General features: G+C 42.0%; 1 protein-coding gene across 1 annotated transcript in view; it reads left to right on the plus strand.

The window, feature by feature from the left end:
- CACNA1C (calcium voltage-gated channel subunit alpha1 C) overlaps nt 1–22,605 on the plus strand; it is a 521,583-nt gene that overhangs the window by 417,596 nt on the left and 81,382 nt on the right. The window contains exons 14-21 of the mRNA XM_009278953.1: nt 5,202–5,409; nt 6,240–6,360; nt 8,316–8,430; nt 9,551–9,671; nt 9,799–9,868; nt 16,361–16,493; nt 18,381–18,510; nt 22,212–22,271. Coding sequence (XP_009277228.1) covers nt 5,202–5,409; nt 6,240–6,360; nt 8,316–8,430; nt 9,551–9,671; nt 9,799–9,868; nt 16,361–16,493; nt 18,381–18,510; nt 22,212–22,271 — 958 coding nt within the window. The remainder of the gene's footprint in view (nt 1–5,201; nt 5,410–6,239; nt 6,361–8,315; nt 8,431–9,550; nt 9,672–9,798; nt 9,869–16,360; nt 16,494–18,380; nt 18,511–22,211; nt 22,272–22,605) is intronic.

Consider the following 22,605-nt stretch of genomic DNA (forward strand, 5'->3'; position numbering starts at 1 on the left):
GATGGACTCGATGATCTTAGAGGTCTTTTCCAACCTCAATGATTCTATGATTCTATGATTCTATGTGGGCACCAGTCAGCACCTTATAAAAAGCTTGACTGAGGTGGTGAAAGAGTGCGTTTTCTGCAAGCTCAGCTATGAAAATGTCCCTAGAATTGCTATAAACTCCCCCAAAGGAAATTTCTGACAAATTTGAGATAAAAAACACAGTACATGAGAAAAACAAGACCAAAACTGGAAGACGGTCAAGATGGCAGAGCTATGAGGCAGAAAAAACAACAGACTTGGACTTGTGCATCATACAAGATTTACCCTTAAAGCTTCTGAGCCTCAACTCTCTGGCAGGGTGGATGGTTTTCAAGGTCAGATGGCAGAGACAGAAAATAAGTTTACAGTCTCAGACAGAGAGGCCAAAGCAAGCCTACAACTATTAAAAAGGAAAAAAAGGTGGCCTGTTTAGACATGTGATCGTAGAAGAGGGAAAAATGTTCCAGCTAACCAGAGTTTCCAGCAAGAAAGGCATCTTTGGCCTTTCAGAAATAGTGGGGATCTCTGCTCTGGTGACTGTTTTTCCTGGATCTTTGGGTCTGAAAGCTATCATCACTGAGTCCCAGGCCTGGTTTCTGAGGAAACCAGTAGCTGTTTCAGGCATTGGGTAATCAGATACACCCAGGGCAACATACCAATAGCTATAAAAGCATAAGCTTCAACATAGCATCCTGGAGAGGTCACTGGTTTTTCAAGGCATTTCTGCACTCCTACACAAAACATATAATCTAGCTAAGAGAATTCTCTAATAGAAATGCAAATGCTGAGAGAATATCATTAATACTTTAGGAAGCTTGAGCTATTAGAGTACTCAAATATTCCTAAAGCTTCTGGCAGAGATGTAATGTTGGAACCAACCAGCAGTAGGACTAGTTACATTTACCTTCATTCTGCAGCAGAACTAAAATACAATTTTGCATGGAAGCAAATGTTACCTGGAATACATCTCCTGCAATTTGTACTGGGGTCTATGTGTAAAGCACAGAGCTGAGGAATAACTCATAATGAATAATGTATTAATCAGATTTTGCCTTCTTTCCTGTTCCTAAAATATTGGCAAGTAGGTTGCAGTAGTCTCAGCTTTATCAGTGTTTTTTAATTATTCATAATTTTCTTCATGATATTTCCCCTCCGTGGGTGAAGTTCACCCTCATGTTGAAGGCCCTAGCACAAGCCTCCAAAGCAGTATTTTAGGCCCACTCATGTCTTACTGCAGGAAAGAATATTCTGGCATTAAAGCAAAACTTTTACCTCTGATGTTCTCCAGTAAAATACAAATTTTTCCATTATTCACTCAGCTCTAAATACAATGATGATTTATTGGTGACGTTATCAATACTGGTGGAATACACCACCTGAGTGCAATGATAGTACAGAAAGATACAATGCTAGAAAGCTGGGAAGGGTAGGAGGGATGATAGTCTAATGTGTTATGTCAAATATTATATTCATGAGCAGTGACATGGGGACATACAGTGGAGATGGAAATAGTGATAATCAAGGGCATCAAAAAGGCACGAAGCAGGAAAATTACTCTGGTGAGAGTATATCAGTAGGTAGCCTAATCTTCATATATTTGTATAGATTTTCCATGGTAAACACCAAGCACAAACAAATTCTGGCTGCGTCAAGATGATACACTTCTAGGAAAAACACAAATATCACCCCTAATATAATAGAAACAAATAAAGACACCATCAGATGAACAATGCATCATTTTAGAAACCACATTTAGAATTTCAAGAGCAAACATTTCTTCCAAAATTATATATACTCTTCAGAATCGTTTAGTCTTGTACATTAGACAAGCAGACAATATCATCTGTTTTATTCTCCCTAATTTTTACAGGCCTGTGCAGAAAATCTCCCTTTGCTATGAGAAGACAAATGATTTTCTCTTTATAAACAGTCCTTTACTGCTTTATTAATCCCTATATTTAGTTCTTTATACTTAAAAAATAAATCAATTTAGTTGCAACAGCATACTGAAATTTGATATTTTATACCTAATCCTGTACTAGATACATCACTGTTAACTCTAGGGAGGAGAGACAGGGCACCTTTTTTTTGTACCTGCTTTCAAAGTGGTTTTATATTGGATGAACAATGTGGGAAGCTTTCCTGCAATGAGACTGCCAGCTGTTGCTACTGTTTCAAGCTCTGCATCTGTGATTGCCAGTATCATAAAGACATAGTGGAAGGCAATGGAGAGGAGAGGGAAGAGAATAAAAGAACACATTAAGTTCTAATCCAGTTCTGCAATTGATTTTTGTGTGAGATGTTGAACAAACCGTTTAACTTCTCTGCATCATTCCTCCATTTTGAAACAGGGATCATAATCATGTCCTACTCACTGGGGTTTTGCAGTGCCTCATTCACTGGCATCCTCAATGGTCTGAGATCTGCAAGTGGGAGATGTTAAAAGCACATTCATTTCCCTCTAAGTCTGCGGAAGCAGCAGTGCTTTCTCTCGTACCTCCCATTATATGCTGCCTGGTCCAGAACTTCTGATTCCATCCAGCAGTGCCATAAGGTTTATTGTAACTGTTTTTTCTTTGTAGTATATTAACCAAAGAGGACGAAGCAGTGAGAGACTTTTTTTTTTTGTCTGGGCTTCATCCATTCCTGACTTAAAAGCCTTGTGTTTCATTGAGTAACCCCAGATCTCACTTTGAGGGGTGGTCCATGTTATTTCTGCAACCACCTAATGTGACAGATGGTAACCTCAGTTCAGGCTTCTAGGACACTAAGATAAGACAATTGTGATTTTCACATCCCACTCAAGTCAAGCCTTCCTTAGCCTCTCCTTTTTCCTTTTTCTCTTTTTTTTTTTCCCTGAATGATTTGTTCACTTTTCTAATGGTGCTGTATTTCTAGCTAGCACTCAGTGTGCAGATAAAACAGCACTAATCTTATCACCAGGTCATCTCAGTTAATTCCTTTAAGTTTGATAGTTACATAAGAAACTGAATCTCAGGTATTGAGCCATTTGTAAGAAATGCAGCACCGATAAAAGTCTGTGCAGTTGTGCTCTGAGATAGCAAGGCATTTAAGCTTAAAGTGAGTCACAGAGACTATTCAGATGGATAAGAGCTCTACTGTATGCCTCTTAAGGGCACTGCTAGAAAGACCTAGAAAACGTGTGTCCTAGCTGACATTGTAGGTCTTGGAGAGATATTCTGGACCCCATCAGTTTCTGGTTTAAGGATGCTAAAGTCAGTCGAGTTTCATCAGAAATTAATTTTTCCCTTTTCCTGTGTCACTTTCCCTTCCTCCCAAAGTGTGAAAGTATGTGAGCTGTAAGCATAAATGCAAATAAAGGGAGCTGTTACATTGCACATTCAGTGCGGACATTTGGTGGCACTGAGCCCACAGCTTCCATGCCCTTACCTTTGCTCTGTAGTTTTTCATTGCTCATCTTTTTAATTGCAGTTAAACTTTAAAGCATTCTAGTTTTCTCTGAAGCGCTGAAGCTGGGCTGGAGGGAAAACATCACAGTTCTCTTTGAAGCTCAGCCCTTGGAGATGAACCAGTTGCTGAACTTCAGAGGACATGGCGGTGTCCCTCTGCAGATCAGATTGCTAACCTTCATAAAGTGATTCGGCTGCTCAAACATTCCTGTCTTCCATGGGACAAGGAATGTCTTCTTTTTACACTCACATTTTAAAAATATTAATTTAACTGGGACTTTAAGAACCCTTGTCTCTAATGACTATACTACCTTCGGAACAGATTTGTATGTTGAAGGATCAGGCTTCCTCAAAGGAGAGAGAGCGCTAGAAATGTCTGCCATCCTTTTCAAGCGGAACTTTTGTCTCCAAGGAAAATATAGCTAGAAATTCAGTCTCCTCTAAGGAAAGAAATGTTCAATGTTATGGGCTTTGGGAGAAGGGAGTGGAGGACGTTGGCCATGGTGGAATCTCAAAGCATGGTGGTAGGCCACAAGAGATGGTGCTAGAAGGAAGACTTAGAGATCACAGGCAAACATTACTGGCTTGCTGATCTGTGAAAGCTGTTGAAGCTTGCTAGTAACGTACATTCAAAATGAGGTGATTGGAAGATGACAGCTAATCCTCAGCCCAGTCTGAAAGCTCTGTCAGACTCAAAACTGCATAAAAGAGAAGTGGTCATGACCCGCTAAGCAGGAGACTGAGAGTGGTTGAGCAGATGCAAGATTGAAGTGGAAGTTGCTTCATGGGTGACGTGGTAGATTCTTTAGAAATTTTTTCTAAAGCCTTTTTCCAACACATGGCTACTCTGCAGGCTGGCAAAGAATGCAAGCAAACTGACATGCTGCAGCAGAGCATGCTGCTGGCATCTCTTTGAACCCTAAGGTGGGACCACAAGGGCAACAAGATCCTTTCTCTGCGTCATACATCAGTCTGATCTGGGCACAAGCCTGAGTACACTGGGAGAACAGGTCTTAGCCATCCTCTCTCTTGAATGAAGCCATTCCAAAATGTTCTGCAGCCTGTTTGAGGAAGTATAGCAGGTTTGATACCCAAAAAAGCAGTGATGGTGTGCTCTTCCAAGAGCAAAGGAAACTCTGGACTTTATGGGTGTAGATCTGGAGTCTCTTTTAGGGTCCATGTAAAAGGACTTTTAATATCTTTCGCATTCCTCTCAATCCCAGAAAGCTTAGCAACCTTTATCTGTGAGTGAGCCCAAGCACATACTCACATACACCAGATTTTGGACAAGTTTGTATTTGCATCCAAACTGTTTCCCCATCTGCTCTTGTTAGTTATTACAGGCCATTCTCTGGAGTGAGGTATTCTGGCTGCCATAACATCTGTGAGTGTTGTAATGAGGTTGGTTAGAATGTAACTCACTGAAGCAGCAAGAACTAATCACCGTATATTGATATAAGATTTGCAGAGCCTTAGATGGAGAGTGCTGCAATAATCTTCTGGGTGTGCATATGGGGTGGGGGGTGGAGGGAATTGTGTATGTACACGTGTGGTAGTAAAATTACTCATTAGCTGCAGTAGGTCTCATTATCTTAGGGAAGCACATCAATGATTCACTGCTTAACAGGGTGTTTGGAAATGCCTGCTTATACGCAGAAGGCAGCCTCAACCAATATCCTGTGCAGTCCATGAGCACCTGTCTTGGATTGAAGGAATTTTAACTGCCTCTATTTTCTCTCCCAGATACTGGAACTCCCTGAGTAACCTTGTGGCTTCACTCCTGAATTCAGTCCGCTCCATTGCCTCCCTGTTGCTGCTTCTCTTCCTCTTCATTATCATATTCTCACTCCTGGGTATGCAGCTCTTTGGGGGCAAGTTTAACTTTGATGAGATGCAGACCAGGAGGAGTACATTCGACAACTTCCCCCAGTCCCTCCTCACTGTGTTTCAGGTAAGGGCAAGAGTGGTCCCAATGGGGCCAACACGTTGTGTTTACATGGGGCGAAACAGAGAGCAGGTCCTGCACCCTTCCCCTGCAGCCTGACAGTCCCCGAGACTGGGCATCAGGCTAACAGCTCCAGGAGCAAGGTGCCACGCTGTGCTGCCAGCACAGCGGTATTCCCTCCCAAAGTGGGGAACCAAAGCTAAAGCCCCTGTGTGTAGCAAGGCCACCAGGTCTTAGCAGGGTAGGACAAGAGAATGGCCGTTGCCATGTCCCAGGGCAGCACCTGCATGCCGAAGCCCAACCCTGCAGCTGTCCTCCCCCCTCCCACAGTACTGGGGAACAAATATCTGCTCACAGCACCAGAGAAGTAATCAAATGGCCTTTAAGCTGACTGCAGTTTTTGGAGCGATCAACCAAAAGCATCAGAATCATGACTTCATGTGCAAGGTGAAGGGAAGTGGCAGGGAGGGCTGTGCTGAGGGCTGCCTTCAGTGCTATAGGTTGTGTAGCCTGTCTGAAACAACAGATACATGGGAGGGAAATGCCTGCGAGAGGTGGGGAGACTTGAGCAGAGTTGTCTGGGAGAGCTGTTTGGCTTCAGCCATCATCTTCAAGGGGACATCTGGGGTTTTTTCACACTTTGAACACAGGCCCTCTTTGCATTCTCCTTGTTCTGTTTTTTTTTTTATTTTCTAGATAGACACAGCCAGAGTCTCCAACCATCCTGGGGGAGGGGGTGTTCTCTAGGATAGTAGATATCTTTGTGTTAATGGGGTTTTCAAATTCTCTGTGTGGTCTAACACTGTATCCCTTATTGGTGGGAATGTGTCATTTAGATCCTGACTGGGGAGGACTGGAATTCGGTGATGTATGATGGGATCATGGCTTATGGCGGCCCCTCTTTTCCAGGAATGTTGGTCTGTATTTACTTCATCATCCTCTTCATCTGTGGAAACTGTATCCTTTGATGCTACTCTTTTCTCCAAGTGGGGCTGAATTTAAAGCCACCCTTTACTACTTGGTTATGTCAGAAAATAATGAATTTCATACCTTACATTTTTACCTTTTCCCTAGGTCTGAATTTTGGCTTTGTACTGCCAAAAGTTAAACAAGTTTGTTTAATTTTAGCTAGTGCTAAGGCATATAAACAGTTGTAAGAGCCAGCTACGTGCCAGTTCCGCATGCTAGCTTTTATTTAGTATCTTTACATGTTTAGCGTTTTTACTTTTCATTCCCCTTAATTCTCTCATAGGTTTTTCTTTCATGCCTTCTCCAGAAACTAATCTCTGTGTGTACCTACTGTACTTACTGCATATTTTTGCTTTAATTGCCTTTTCAATAATATATTCCATGTGCTTTCATCCAAGTCTTATGTGGAATAAAAATATGTATAATCTACAATATGCTATATACAAATGCTGTAATAGGAGTAACATATGTTTGACATAATTAATTTATGCGAGATCATATATTAATTCATGTATAAACTAACAGGAACCATATTCCATTTCAGTTACTGCAATCTGTGTGTTCTTCAAACAGAAAATTGTGTTCTCTGTTATATTCCAGCCTGTGCTGGTGTTAAGTAACTTCAGTTCTCTCTGGCTTCAAGGTGAAGTGAGGGCACTGTACATATCCCAGGAGTTACAAAGCACATTGCATGATTAGGCTGTGAGTATCTTTTCACAGGAATTTGCATATAACATAGAGCTATGGTTCTGTTCCATATCTCAGTTTGCTCCAAATTTGTTCATGTTTAGTTTCTGCTTCCCTAATAAATGGCCCTCCTGTGTCAGAGGTGACATTTCTTTTTATACTGATTCTTCTATAAAGCCACCATGTAGTTTCAGCCCAGCTCTTCTGGCCTTTCCTCATAATTCAGATCTCTCAAACCCTATTATCCGACATTTCAGTTGACCTGCGTGCCCTCTCTTCAAAGTGAGATGGTGCAATTCCACTTATCTGAAGGTCGAGCTAGGCAGTCTGCCTGACAGCTTAAAAAAGCTACGATTTGGATCTCCTTGTGAACTGCAGAGGAAAATGTGAGCCAGCTCTACATGCTGGCTGACTTTGGAGCCATTAGACCTTGGAGCCTAGGGACAGGGGTGGCTGTATTTCCAGACTAAGCCTTGAACTGGGGTTTACTTAAAAGTTATCATGGTGTAATAAGACCCACTCTCAAGAAATTTGTATAAGAAGCTGATGTTCAGATTTGTAACACGAGATCTGAACACTGACTGGCAAGACAAGAAAACAGTTGTGATTCCTTGCCCTTCAGCTACATGGGCATGACTGGCCATGCATGGACTCTCTGCTAGGAGATGGCAGAGTTGTCAGCTCAACCCTTCAATGCCCAGACTAAATTAATTTCTTTTTGGTTGCCTCAGAAATGCTAATGAGAGTGCTATGCTTGCTGTCCATAAAATCCACTCATGTCTGTGGGAATACCTATAATGAGGTTGTTCAACTCAAGTACATAGGTCAAAACTGGAAAGCCCAGGTGCCTTATGGTATGAGGCTCTTGAATACAAGACTGCTTTAATGAAAGTGACCTACGCTGTCAAAGATGCAAAGTGTTCAGTGCTCCCCTTATCTTCAGTGGGATTTGTTGCACAAAGTGAGACTCTCTTGGGAAATCGGAAACTAAAATATAAGTCTGGACTTAGATGTTTTATATCAGTCATTTTGTTGTGAAATTTTGGAAACCCCACACAGCGTGTTAGCAATTTGGATGGAAGGTGTAGGTTTGTGCATGCTGGATATGCACATCCTGAACATTTGTGTGAAATGGAAGTTTGGAAAATCCAAGAGATCTGATGACAGGTTGCTGAAAATTTTCAATTAAGAAACCTTTGGTATAATGTTGTTCTGCAGTTTTCAAAGCCCGTTTTCTTTAAGTAGCACACAAACAGATATCTTGCTGAATGTATTTTTGGCCATTGCTGTGGACAACCTTGCTGATGCTGAGAGTTTAACATCTGCACAGAAAGAGGAGGAAGAGGAAAAAGAAAGGAAAAAGCTAGCTAGGTAAATCCATTTGCATACACCTATCCACTCATATCCATGCATTCCTGTGAGTATAATTACACACATTATGCACATATATATGTGCAAGTAAGTATGTGTGTATATGTAATATATATGTATAACTTCTCTGTGGGTGTGTATAGATTATATATACGTGATTAATGTAATTATATGTGGAATTATATATGTATAAATTTTTATTTAAGAGAATTCAAACTAAAGGACAAGAAGGTGTCATGAGCTGGGAGTCCCCACAGTTGCAATAATGTGAGCAGAGGAAAAGAAGTCTGGGTGACTGATGAGTTTTCAGGGCATCAGCAGAGAATGAATGTGAAATGGTGTCGATGTTACAATCCCATTTGAATCTCCCTATTACCTCCTGATTGCTTTGGACCACAAAGCATATTTTCAGACTGTCATTCCCACGACAAGTTTCAGCAGCTTCCTTCTCTTTTGATGCTACATGCTGTTCTTCTCTTGCCAGTTCTTTTAGTGTTTCTGCAGACTCTTAGGAGGCACGAGCTGGATGTAGAGCTTCTCCGTCATTCCCAGCTGCCAACAGCGGGGAAGCCTCTCCTTACTGGTTATTTCTATTCACTGTCTTCCAGGCTGCTTGGAGGGGATCTCTTGTGCAAATCTTTCTGCTTCATCCTGCATGCTAGTCATCAGGTTTCCCTGGCTCCGGGAGTGCAGTGAGGAGCAAAACTTTGTAGGCAACCTAGTGGAAGTCTGCAAGATGTGGGTTGAAAATGGTTCATGCCTTTGGCATTGGGTGAACAAAGAGATCTCTACTGACAGACCTAGAATACGCATGTGCACAAACACACAGGGACATACTTCCCCCACATGCGCCTGCACACCCACCCACCCACCCACACACAAACACATGCCATTGAGAAAGGTATGAAATAAAAGGATGCTATATAGAATTAGAGCAGAGTCTCTGCTTTTGTCTGCAGATGAGGACAAGGTGGAGCCGCTGGTATGTAAGCTGGACTCAGAATGGAGGTACCAGCCAGCTGATTGTTCTCATGGTGTGTGCTGTACTACATTAAGTTCCTGAAAGGGAAACAGCTTTTCACCTTTGTAACTCTTTGCTTTTTTCTTGTAAAATTGTTAGAACTGCTAGTCCCGAAAAGAAACAGGAGATAGAAAAAACAGCTGTGGAGGAGGAGACAAAGGAGGAGAAAATTGAGCTGAAATCGATCACTGCTGATGGAGAATCCCCGCCTGCTACCAAGGTAAGGTCTGCTGCCAGCCAGCACTCTCTGTGCAGTGATGGCATGAACAGCTCGGATTTCTGAGGGAATGAAAACCCTCTGCCTTGTCTGATAAAGGCTTTGCTGCTTCTCCTTCCATTTCTGTCAGATCAACGTGGATGATTATCAGCCCAATGAAAATGAAGAAAAGAGCCCATATCCCACAACAGAAGCACCAGGTATATATCTTCTTCCTCTTATCCCTCCATATCCCTGTCGAATCCCTGATTTGACAAAGAGGAGCTCCAGTTGCTAATGCACGTAAAGCCAAATTGTGGTGACAGGTATGCTGAACATGTATGGGACAGGATGATGTGCTTGCCTGTGTTTGCACAGGTGTGGACTTGGTCCTTTGCAGTCCCTATACTGATTAGTCATATTTGATTTGGTTCTCTGTGAAGCCCTGTATTTCCAAATATTTGGAAATATACAAATCTCTATATATGAAAATATACATATGACTGTTTTCAGTCTATTTTTTCAGTACTCAGTGGTCAGGGGAGACTCACAACAGATACTCATGAAAGGCAAAATGCTGAATGCCTTTTTGCACTTTTTTCTAACCAAAAAAGACTGTGACTTATTAACATAATTCTAAAGGAATAAGATCTCAGCCTAGAATTGGAAAAAACAAGCTAAAGCATTAGTTAGGATAGTTTTCAAGCCAGTTGGACCTAATTAACTTCATCCTCAGATACTTAAAAGATTGGTTGAAGAAATCTCAGAACTTCGAGCAGTTTTTCTTCAAGACACCCTGAATGGAGGGTGGGGTTGGAGCAGAAGAATTATAAGCTAGTCAGTTCAACTTCCATTCTTGGAAAAGTGCTGGAACAAATGATTAAACAAACTATATGACTGCAAGATAAGGAGATGACTAGCAGCCAACATAGATTTGCCAAGAATAAATCACGTCAAACCACCCTTATTTTCTTCTAAAAGGGGCTGACAAGACTTGTAGACAGGAGAAAATAAGTAGATGTCATATTCTTTAGCTTTGCTAAGGCTTCTGACTGTCTCTTATAACATGCTCATAAGCTGGCTAGAAAAACATGGTCTAGATGACTGGGAGAGAAATTGGTCAGACCCTTTATGTGGAAAGTAGTGATGGCCCAGGTGAGGTTCTACAACCCAAGGGCCTGTCCCAAGTTCAGTTCAGTTCATTGTTAATGTCCTGAATGATGGAAGAGGAAATATGCTTATTACATTTGCAAATGACATGAAGCTAGGAAGGACAGCAAGCATGCTGAAGGGCAGCATTAGAATTCAAAGAGCTCTTGAGGAACTGGATAAATGGTCTAAATAAAATTGAAAGTGCCAGGCTCCACACGTAGACAGGAATAAACAACTCACAAATAAAGGATCTTAGGTGACAGCTAGTTAGGTAACAGTCCTTGAGAAAAGAATCTGAATCTTGTGATCACAAGCTCAACAGGTGCCAACAACATTTTGCTGTCTTTCAAAAGGCAAGCAAGTAGTGAGATCTATAAACAGTGAAAACATGACTCTCTAGTCCAGTTATGGATTTCTTCTAACTGGCTGGTGAAAACTAACCAGAGCAAAGCAATTGTTTTATTCTGTTCACCATTGATAAGATCTCAGCTGGGATATCGTATCTCATTTTGGGGGCTCTGCTTAGAAGTGGGGCTGAATTGGAAGGAGTGTAGAAGAGCATGGTGAAAACAGTGCTAGTAGGAAGCAAGAACTAAGATTGAAAGAATTGTGGTCGTTTGAGCTAGGAAAGGCAGGAGAAACATCTTCAAATGCATAAAAGCCTGTTACAGGTAGGAGGGGAATTATCTCCATTATGAAGAAGTAACAGATTTAAGATCCACACCAGGGGAGAATTTTCTAAAGGTGAGGCTAGAAAAGATTGTGAAGATGCTTGTGGAAGCCCAGCATCACTGAATGTTGTTAGGAACAGGTCAGAAAAATACCTGCCAGAAAGGGCTTCGATATAATAATTAGTGGATCCTGGCTTAGCAGAAGCATGAACCAGAGCGCCTTTTGTGATCCTTTCCTGCCCTGTTCTTCTGCTTTCTATGATAATGTACCAGGCTGTAATAGGTAATAAAACACATTCTCTTCTATTCCATGATTCCTAATAAATATCTGATAATAGGTTGATGTGATAGGGGAAAAAAAAAAGACACAACAGTTCATTTTAAATAGATGGACAAGGGTTTCAGACAAGCAAAAAGGAAAACTGTTCATTGCATTTGATTTTCAGTACAAAAAATCCCCACATTTGCTATACTTGTATTCATCCATATTTATAGCCCATTTGTCAGGAATAGAGTGTGGTTCCAACACTATGCAATACTGTTTTAATATTGTCTGGGGCAAACCACTCTGGCTTTAATCTTCCCAGCACCTCTGTAGGCACAGGCACTTACTGGACACACATCCCCAGTTGCTAAGGGGTTTGTGGGAGTCTTCAGTCAGAAGCACAAATTAAAACAGCTTGATACACTTCTGTTTCTGTTTCTCAGCTGGCTTGGATTTGCAGACCATGACTTTTTTTTCAAGTGAATGTACAGTCACCTGTATATCAAATTTAAGCCTACTGATAGTAGAACTGTGTTTTAATTACCTTCTGTGGATAGCTTAGAAATAGTCCAACATGTGAACTATATGACAAAAACTACATCTACAATTTGTGTCATGGACATTTTATCTGCAGCTGTGCATAGGATTAGAGTGCAGAAAATTAAGTAAAAACACTTTTAACTCCTGCCTTGGGGTGCCAATCCCTGGCTTGGCAAACTTTTGAACAGAACCTAAAATTTGAATGGATGGTCAGGTTTTCTCCCGTCTCCTATTAGAAATGCAAAGGGACAGCATCTTGGTTATTTGCCATTGTATGATGCCATTTCTAAACAGGCCTATTCCCTGAATTGTTTATCAATTATTTGTGAAGAGTGAAGTTGATCTCTAACAGCTTACAAAATTACCTGACCACTTCTTTCAGAGCTCATGGAAGTCAACCATAAGGCTCAGATGCAGTGAAGTTTTATAAATCCCTTGTTAGATCAGATTTACCATAGTCATCTATTCCATTCTGCTGTAGAAAGCTCAGAAACACCAAGGCCCTCTCAGAGCTGATGTGGCATGTCACATTTGCCTTGTGTAGTCAGTTTTGGGGAACAAGGCTCCAAGGCTTTCCCTGGCATTAGCAAGCAAGAATTTCCCAGTCCCCACATGTAGCCCTGTCCAGTTCCCTTGTGGCCATCTGACCAGTCCAGAATCCTTCTGTTGATTGCCGATCAGTCCAGCTGTGGTACAGGAGATGCTGTGCAGCCATATACGGCCCATCTGGGAACATACCTTTTCTCGCCCACTTGCATGTGGATCCATTTCAGCTGTGCTTTGAGTGAAGCATCCTATTGCTTGTTAGATGCAGTCAGCTGGTTTTACCTATTTTCTGGTTTTGATTTAAGCTGTTAATGCCTGTGACCTTTCCATGGCTGTGTACTATTCCATCCTCTAAAAACATCCTTCACCCTAACCCAGTGTTCAGAAACAATTTGAAATGGTCATTTTGTTTGTTTTCCCTTTATTCTTTCAACCTACCTCACTCAATCTCCTATTTGTTTCCGCTGCCTCAACCAGTTTTCTCAATAACCTCTTCTGACTCTATTTGCTACACAGTGTTTGCTCTTAGCCCCCAGAATACTCTGTGTACTTGCAACTCATCAGATCACCTATCCTCTTTGTTGGAAGGAGAGACTAGTTCTTCCAGAGATTTGTGTACATTAGAAGGATTATTATGATGATATGTTTATTATAGGAAGACAGGGAGCTAGTCTTGCAGTCTAGTACAGAAACAGACAAAGAATTCAGAATGTCAGATGAAGGTAAAAGCTTGGGATGATTCATGGGAGCTTGAAGCAAAGCAATGTCCTTACACAAGAGTTCTGGTCTTTGTACGGTAAAAAAAAAATCCTCATCATCAAATTTCTCACTGATGCTGCACTGTAGCCTGTGTGTGCTTATGGCTTCACAACCAAAGGACATCACCATTCTAATGAAGCATAATTCAAGATGACAGTCCCAGATTTGAATTTCCTTGAACTTCAGGAGAGTTCAAACCTAGATCTTAATTTGGCAGCTCTGAGTCATGTTTCTTTATGATTTCGTGGCAAGCTTGACTAGAAAGGCCACTTTTTAAACACAAATATACCTTAGGTGTAGGAAACAGTCAAAGAACAATTGTTGGATTGCAGCCGATGTGCTGCCCAGCCCATCTGTGAATACCATGTTGACTTTTGCTTCTACAAATGCTGGCAACTGTGCAACGTACTGTTTCTATATGCAGGTAGATAGCTTAGGTAGTGACCTGAGCTGAGGCTGTAATCATGTTATACTTTGTGTATTTGGGCCTCAGTGTTTCCTTTCTTTTGTGCCCTGGACCCTACTTTAAATGAAAAATATTTAGAACATTATTCTTTATCTATGGCTGAGGAACTGAACGTGTTTTCCAGTCTGAATGTATGTGGTTGCCAGAATCATTAATCTATTTCTTGCTGTATGGCAGACACAAGAAAAAGAGGAGAGGAGCAACGTTCTTTATGGTCTTCATGGGGTTGATCCTTCTGCTAAGAGTCCATTTTCCTGAGACATTGTTCCATACCCATTTGAAAGTGTTTTTTTAAGCATTCCTCCAGGTAAAAGAAAAAGAATGATCTAATAGTGAAGGCACAGAACAAGGACTCAGGATACTAGTCTTTTTAAGTAAGAGCTCTCGAATATCCTACATGATCATGGGCATCAGTGTTCTGGACTGTTAAAGAAGAAAAAGAATTTGCTTACCTCCCTCATTGCCAGCCCACTCTGAAATCTGTAGATAAAAGGTGCAAGTGCAAAGTATTGTAATATTATATAAATATGAGCATTAACATTAACACCAATTCTACAAGTACTATGCACAAAAGTACTTCTGCAAGAATGTTTATTTAACTAATAAAGCCTGTAGAAAGAGTATTATGAAGTATATTACAACATAAAATTGAGGTGTTAAAAAATAGACCGACTTTAAAAGTACAAACTCTATGTACCAGCTCAAACTTCTATCCAAAAATCTATCAAGTGAATTTGAGCTGAACTCTTGCTACTAGAAGTGTAAAGAACGAACCCTATTTGCATGCAATAATGGCACGCATCGAAAAGGCCACTTTTCTCCTGTCTCTGACATCTAGATTAGGATCTGTACTGGTTCATCTGTTCTTTCTGATGTGTCCATTACCAGATCAAGTACAGTACCTGACCCTAAAGGAACAGGCTCTTCCTGGAATTTATCTCACTTTATGGACTCAAGATAAACCTTTTAACTAGAGTTTCCTCCTTTGCATTGGCTGGAAGGTGAATCAGTTGCATCTAACCTGTCAGGCTCCTTTCTTAAAATATTTTTTCCTGTCTTTCTGATTAAGTGAGAGGATTGGGACCTTTAAAATAGCAAAATCCTATCATGTCATTTGCAAAACAGCATCTGACTTCAGCAGGTAGAAGAAATTCTCAAAGGTGGAAGGTTGTCTTTCACATACCATTTAGCCTGCATCTCTGTGTTTTTTTCCTTGAGGGTGCTCACTGATCTGCACAGTGCCTGGAGATCTGCTCCATAGGCATCAGGTTCGAGAGTCTCAGCCTTGTTCCTGCCCTTTCAATCTTCCCTCCACTGAATTATGAAAGGGGACAATTTTAAGAATTTCTGATTGGTGTAAGTGAAAGTGCCCATGCTCCATGTTTGCTCTGGGGCACACATGCGCTCATCCAGACACAATCCCAGATGTGGCAGTGGCTTTATGGAAAGCCTTACAAAGAGGAGAAAAACAGATCTTGATAAGCTGGAGGAATGGTCTGAAGAAAATAAGATGCAGTTCAATAAGGACAAGGTCAAAGTGCCAGTCTTGGGAATAGTTAGCAGCACAAATGCAAAGCAGGGAGTGACAGGCTAGGCAGCTGTTCTGTGGTAAATAATCTGTGCTTTGTGCAAATCAGAAACTGATGGCAAATTAATGCCAGAGTGTAATGAAAATAAGTGCCTATGAAGGACATTTAAACATGAAGATAGTATTATAAGACATAAGAAGTAATCCAGCTCTCCACTGTACCAGTAGAACCTCAACTGCAGGTTAATTCTGCAGATAATCTGGAGGAAAGTAGCCAGAATGATCAGAGACCTAGGGAACACAGCACCTCAGGAAAGACTGTTGTTGTTTTGCTCTACAAACCAGAAATCCTCGCAGAGGCATAATAACGGTCCTCAAGTATGTAAAAACCTTCTGCAAGAGGAAGGGAATTTTCTATTTTCTGTGTCCATGGAAAATAAGAGAATAGATAATGGATTTAGACCATAGCAAGAAAGATTCAAGTCAGTCATTAGAAGAAGCTTTTTTTGCAGAACGGACAGTGAAGCATCTGAGGAGACTGTTGTGAGGATATTGTGGGTTTACCAGCATTAATGGTTTTACAGAGAGACTAGATCAATGTCTGCCAGGGCGAGCATTGGGCAGCAGATGCTGCCTTGGAGAAAGGAAGTGGACAAGGAACCTCAAGCTTTCATCATCCAATTTCAGTGATTCTTAGTTTTTAGCTCTAGTTATGACAGAGACAAATGCTCCAGCGCTCCAGAACGGGTTGTATTTTTCATTAAAAGACAAAAATGCTTCTTGCAGCAGAGGAAGATGAAGAAGAACCCGAGATGCCTGTTGGCCCCCGGCCTCGCCCAATGTCTGAGCTGCACCTCAAGGAAAAGGCTGTGCCCATGCCTGATGCCAGTGCTTTTTTCATCTTCAGTCCTAACAACAGGTATTTAAGAGACTGCTTAGCTGGAACAAGGAGGCAGAGAGCAGGTACCCCTTCCACGCTGGGCCCCAAAGGTTATGTGGTACAGAGCTCCCTCCCAGCAGTTCATATCAGAGACCCCCTTTGACCAGTCTCCCCTTTAAAGGCCCTGGCATGAAATCCTCATGAAAGCACAACTGTAGGGAGTCCCCTGACAATATTCAATTGGTGTTCATGGCACCTGCAAGGCTGATTGAAGACACAAATCATGAAAGCTTCGGAAATAAGGACTTGGAGCCAAGTCAGTAATTGGAATTCCCCAACATATTCAGGTCCAAATTGCAAGCAAGCCATCATGCAATCAGTCAAGCGTGAGGTAGGAGCTTCCTGTCCTAATGGCTGCTCAAAATCCACTCCCAGTGGGGAGTTCATGTGTCTCTGCTCATTCCTACGTGTCAAGAACGAGCATAGAAGAAAAGGGAGGAGGAGGATGAGAGTCCATAGCTCTGAGGGGAGGCTGAGAAGAATAATTCTTCTCTCACACTCTTCCCTTTGGCTCCTGCAATGTGGCTTCACAGTGCCCCACCTGTCTTTCCAACATGGATGTGTGAGACCAGTACTGTGATTGGAGGACTGAGCTATGACACAGGGGAATATATCTTTCCAAGGGTGCAGAAAAGAGCTCACTGCCCGGTGGTCTGTGCAGTACCATGTATCCCGACATCTCCCTTGGGGACTTGGCCTCCAAACACAGCCCCAAAGTAAGGCAGGGGTATAAAAGCACAGCGGAATTCAGAGCCAGTCTTTCCCCAGCAGGGCTTGTGCCACTCCTCCCTGGGTATATGCAACAGGGAGGGACTGATGATGAGCGGGACTCATGGACTCTAATGCCAGCTTTGCCACCCACCCACTGTCGCTTGTTGAAGAAGTAAATTAACCTCTGCAATCATCTGTAAAATTGCTGTAATAGTGGCTTGGAGGGGTTTAACTCCTCGTGTCCCGATTACCAATGTGGGAAGGTGCTGTAATGGTCTCCAGTAAGCATGCTGCTGTTTGATGGGAGACTGCTACTTCTTTTAGTTTCCCACTAAGAGCACCAAGCACTTCATACTAGGGTTAGGGTTAGCAGACGCCCTGCATGGCATGAAGATTAATGAAGTGCCTCTAGAATTATGCATAGGACTGTTATGGGGTTTAACTCCTCGTGTCCCGATACCAATGTGTGGAAGGTGCTGTAATGGTCTCCAGTAAGCATGCTGCTGTTTGATGGGAGACTGCTACTTCTTTGCTTGCTAGTTTCCCACTAAGAGCACCAAGCACTTCATACTAGGGTGACATTTAGCAGACGCCCTGCATGGCATGATGTCCTCCCAGAAGCCCTTTGCAAATGCCAGCCTGCCCTATATCCATTTGGCCAGATCTGTGCCCTCTTAGCAAGGTAGATCCCCCATAGCTCCTGTTCAGTGACACTCCAGCCCCAGCTTAGAAAGACATTGGCCACCCCGAAGCCTGTTTCTGCTGCTTTTCCTCCTAAATGAATGGGGAATAGTTCTGTGAATGAAAGCAAGGGATATAATTTTGAGTTGGCAATTTTGAGACCACATCTAAATCACAAAAGGCTCTGTCAGGAGGGGGTGACTGTTCTCCATTCAAACGCACCAAGTGTGAGTCCTGCAGGCAGCCGATCACTCCGTGTGCATCACTGCGTGACATGGAGAGCCAAGGCTGCCCAGCACCCAGCAGGGCCAAGCACAGCTGCCTGGGCCCATCGTTCTCCCTGCTGCTGGGGCAGAGGGAAGCTGCAGAACAATCCTCCAGGGCCAGTCCTGCTGGCAAAAGAGGAGGGGGGAATGTTTCCCAGGTCTTGCTGTTCTCTGAGAGATAAAGTTGTGCCTCTCCTCTCTCTTGCAGGTTTCGTGTCCACTGTCATCGAATCGTTAACGATAACATTTTCACCAACCTGATCCTATTTTTCATCTTGCTCAGCAGCATCTCCTTGGCAGCTGAGGACCCCGTCCGACACCTCTCCTTTAGGAACCAAGTATGCTTCCCATCCTCCTTCCCTCACTGTGTGTTAAAAGTGTGTTACAAACAGATCATGAGTTGAAGCCAGGAAAGGCAGAAAAGACTGCATCAGAGGCTTTGGGAGTGACTGTCTTCCCTGATTTGTGCCTTTTGTAGGCTGTGTGTGAAATCATTGGGTTTTGCAGGGAACATGAGTCAGTGCAGTATTTGGCCTCTGGTTCATTTCAGAAGCGTGTGTAGGGGAAGGAAAGACAGGAGGCTGAAGCGAAATTATTGTTCCCTGGGATTAATGCATTAGAAATGGTCTGTAGAAACATTGATTGGGATACAGATACTTCTAATTGGGGGGATTTGCAGGTTCCCTTTGGAACATTTGTTCTCCTGCCACGTGATTTCTTTTGATCTAAAAAGCTCAGGGGCTGATTTTCACTTTGTTCACACTGGTGTAAATCAGGAGTAACATTCCTGAGTTTGATTCAGTCACTCTGGGGGAAATAGGTGTCATCAAGGTTAGAATCAGGCTATTTGGATGCAAGCTGCAAAGCTATCATTAAATTTGAGATAATCCTCAGAAAATATGCTGTGCTCCTCTCCTCACCAGCCTGGGGGAAGGAGAGGAAGGCATTCAGCATGGAGATACATTCTCACCTTCTTTCATGACCATTCTTATTAGCCTTTGGAAACATTCAGTGCTCCCTTAACTTTGCCAGTGGTTGTTTCCATTAATCTGGGGTCATTGCAGAAATCAGAAGAGTCAGCAGTCATATGTGAGACTTCTGATCTCTGCTGTCTGCAGTGGCATTCTGGTGCCTTTATGCTGGAAGAGATTGCTAGGCTTAAAGAGTGGAACAGGTTTTTTTGTTCTTTAATGATAAAACCATAATTTAACACTCAGTGTTCTACTTCCCTGAAATATCCTGGCCCGAGCATGCATTTAAACACATATGTGCATGCAGACAAGATATTAATGGAGGCTTATTCCTGAGCTTATCTCAGACCTGCTTTGCATTTTGTCCTGAAGGAGGGTACTAAATAATACAGTCAAACCTGTGCCACCAATGACCCACTTGTGCACGCCTGAGTGTGCCCACCATGTAGGGATAAATGTATGTCAATATGTATTAGCGCTGCAGCATGATGTCAGCTGGCATATGGGCTTCTGACATGCCACAGAAGCTGCCGCAGAATCTGTAGCAGAGAGATTTAAATGAGAAAAAAAGTAGTCAAAGCTGGTTGTCCTGGATAAAAAAGCTGGAGGTTTGGGGCAAAGTGTTGTCTTGCATATTTGAAGCCACTAATGTGCATGAAACTTTGTGTTTAATTTTTGCAGGTACAGGTGTTTAAAATGTATCATACAAGGGGACACTGACAAGATGTTTGGGTTGCAAATGTGGTCTGCCTTTACACTTTGACAGTAGAACAGTAAGATTGTGTCCTGCCCTGTGCCCACACAGAGGCCTGGGAGGGAAAGAAAGCAAGCAAGCTGAAAGCAAACTAACTGCCTCTACCTTCACTCTGGGACAACATAATCAGGCATTAACCTGTGCACAAGGAATTATGCAGACCAGTGCTGCTGTTGACGCAAACTGTCCCAGGGCAGGAAGACGGGAACAGAGAGAACATCCTCCAGCACGGGCTAGCAAAGAGACTTGGACACTGCTTCTGTCCCGGGGCGGGCTAGTGGCTGCATCTTTCTTGTGTCACACAGGGCTCAGGCAGCAAGGTTTTGGAAGTGCCTCCCCAGTCTGATTAAACAGCCTTTAAAGCCCAAGCAAGTCCTAAGACTTTATGTGCTCACAATATTCTCCTGTTTGCACCTTGGCAAGGTGCTTGTTCATTTTAATATATTCTAGAGTAAATTCATATTTAGATAATAATAAATATGCCTGCTGATAAATGGTACTGCCTGCACAGGTGGAGCAGTGATCATTTTCATTAGGCATGATTTAATCTATAAGGGACGTCTTTACTAGCTGCAGCTTTGGGGCCGGATTCACCAGTATGCTCTAGCTGCTTTGCAGTGTTCTGGTGATGTAAGGCAGCTGCAGGTACAGCTTAATCATCCACTTTACTCAAGTTTATGGCTGCTTTATGTTGGTGGAGTCATGCAAAGCAGCCTGAGAGTACCCATGAATCTGGGCCATTGATTATAAAATTATTCCATTGATATAATAACCAAATGTCAGGACCTACAAGGCAGCAATGCAGGGGGACATTTCCAGTTATAATATGTGTAAATTAATATAGGATGCAACTGAGATCTGTCCATCCTTGAAATGGTCCTTTTTTAATTCTCTAAGTTGCAAAAATCGATAGAGCCCAAGACAGCCTTGAAGAAGTGAGAACAACTTGGGGTCAAAAATTGAGCAGTGACCTGAAGAATTTTAAGTTTCACAGTAGCAGTAAGTGATACACCCCCCCATTTGACATTCAGTGCCTGCAAATTAGTCCAGATTTGGATCATGCTTAAATAATGCAATCTAAAATAACCCTGTAGTTCGCAGTAGCTACCCCACTGCCCATGGCATACCAAGCTGTAAGAAGCTAACCACCTATATATCTGAGTTAGGGTACGGGCATTGAGATACAATAAACACCTGTGGGATGGGAGAAGACAGTTTACTCCTGTATGTTTATTAGTGTTTTAGCAGTAAAGGTTTAAATTTCACAAATGATCAGTTTTCTACAGCTTCTGTATATTGGCCTTCCAGTTTAGAACTTGGTTAAGCTAAAACAACAGTAATCCAAGGGCACAGTACTTTTGATTTTCACTATTTGTAGTGTAGATAACACTAAAATGGCTTGGGATATTGGAATACATTGGAAACAAAGAGTTCAATTCTGGTCCCATTAGTCAATGAGAAAGTTCCCATTTGCTTTTGTGGGATGTCAACTGATGGGCAGTGAAAGACATTTCTGTCATTGATGCTGTTACTTTGAAAATCACTTTACACTTCCAGACTTGCTGTTGCCTTCTGTGACACTCTAGGGCCACTTTTTGTGGTCTGCTATGCATGCCACCGGTATCCCCATCACCAGGTCTAACTTCATGGGAATGATGAGTGTTTCAGCTTGCCTGTTATCCAGGATGCCAATAGAAAGATGCAAGATTTAAGTTAGGCACCTTTAGCGCACGATCAAATTATGGTTGTAATACAAGAGCTGGGGTTCTCTTCAGTTGGCAGAGTCTTTGTTATTCATCCTAATCCAGGCCAAATCAGGATAGAGAAAAAAAAGATCTAGAGCATGAATTTGCAGCTTGCTTTTCTTCCTTCATGAGAGACACAGAACAAGCCTGAATGGAAGTTAATAAGAAGGAATCTCATGTTTTCCACTGAGATACCAGGCATCCTTGTATTCTCAGTTTGGAAGTCTATTTGGGAAAACCCTTGAATCATCTGTTCTTTATCAGATTTAAAAAAAAAAAAGGAAAAAAAAAGGAAAAAAAAATCCTACTACCACAACCAAAAAGTTATTTTGCCTCTAAAGCCCTCATGGGATTGTAACTCAGAAAAGATTTCATGTAATGTGCTTCTTGTCCTCTGTGCCAGGACCTTCTCTGCATTCAACAGGACGTCGTTACAAAACTATTTCCTATATAGTCCTCTTTGTTCCCTTGTTAAAGGCATATGTATTTGATTTTGAACTGTGATTTCCCATTCAAGTGATCAGTCACTGATCTACCCTCCCTGCTCCTATTCCCTTTTGTTTTTACAGATTCTCTTTTATTTTGATATAGTTTTTACTGTCATTTTCACCATTGAAATTGCTCTGAAGGTAAAGTGCCCATCTTCTCTACCATTACTTGTTCACAAGCTTACTAGTTTTCTGCCACTATCTGTTGCTAACACACATGCCTGTTTGTTCCTGGGTCACGCTCAGTACCACTAACCCGATTGTGCTTATTTTTCAGATCCTAGGCAATGCAGACTATGTCTTCACTAGTATCTTTACATTAGAAATTATTCTTAAGGTAACCAATCTGAGCAATACACTCGTTTTCTGTTTTTTTTTTTTTTTTTTTTTCTTTCTTTTTTCTTTCTTTCTTGCTCTCTATCGCTCTCTTTTTCTTTTTTTTTAACCCCATTGTTATCTCTACACAAAGGATTGT

This window comes from Aptenodytes forsteri, unplaced genomic scaffold, assembly GCF_000699145.1.
Source record: "Aptenodytes forsteri isolate BGI_AS27 unplaced genomic scaffold, ASM69914v1 Scaffold241, whole genome shotgun sequence".
Taxonomy (NCBI): domain Eukaryota; kingdom Metazoa; phylum Chordata; class Aves; order Sphenisciformes; family Spheniscidae; genus Aptenodytes; species Aptenodytes forsteri.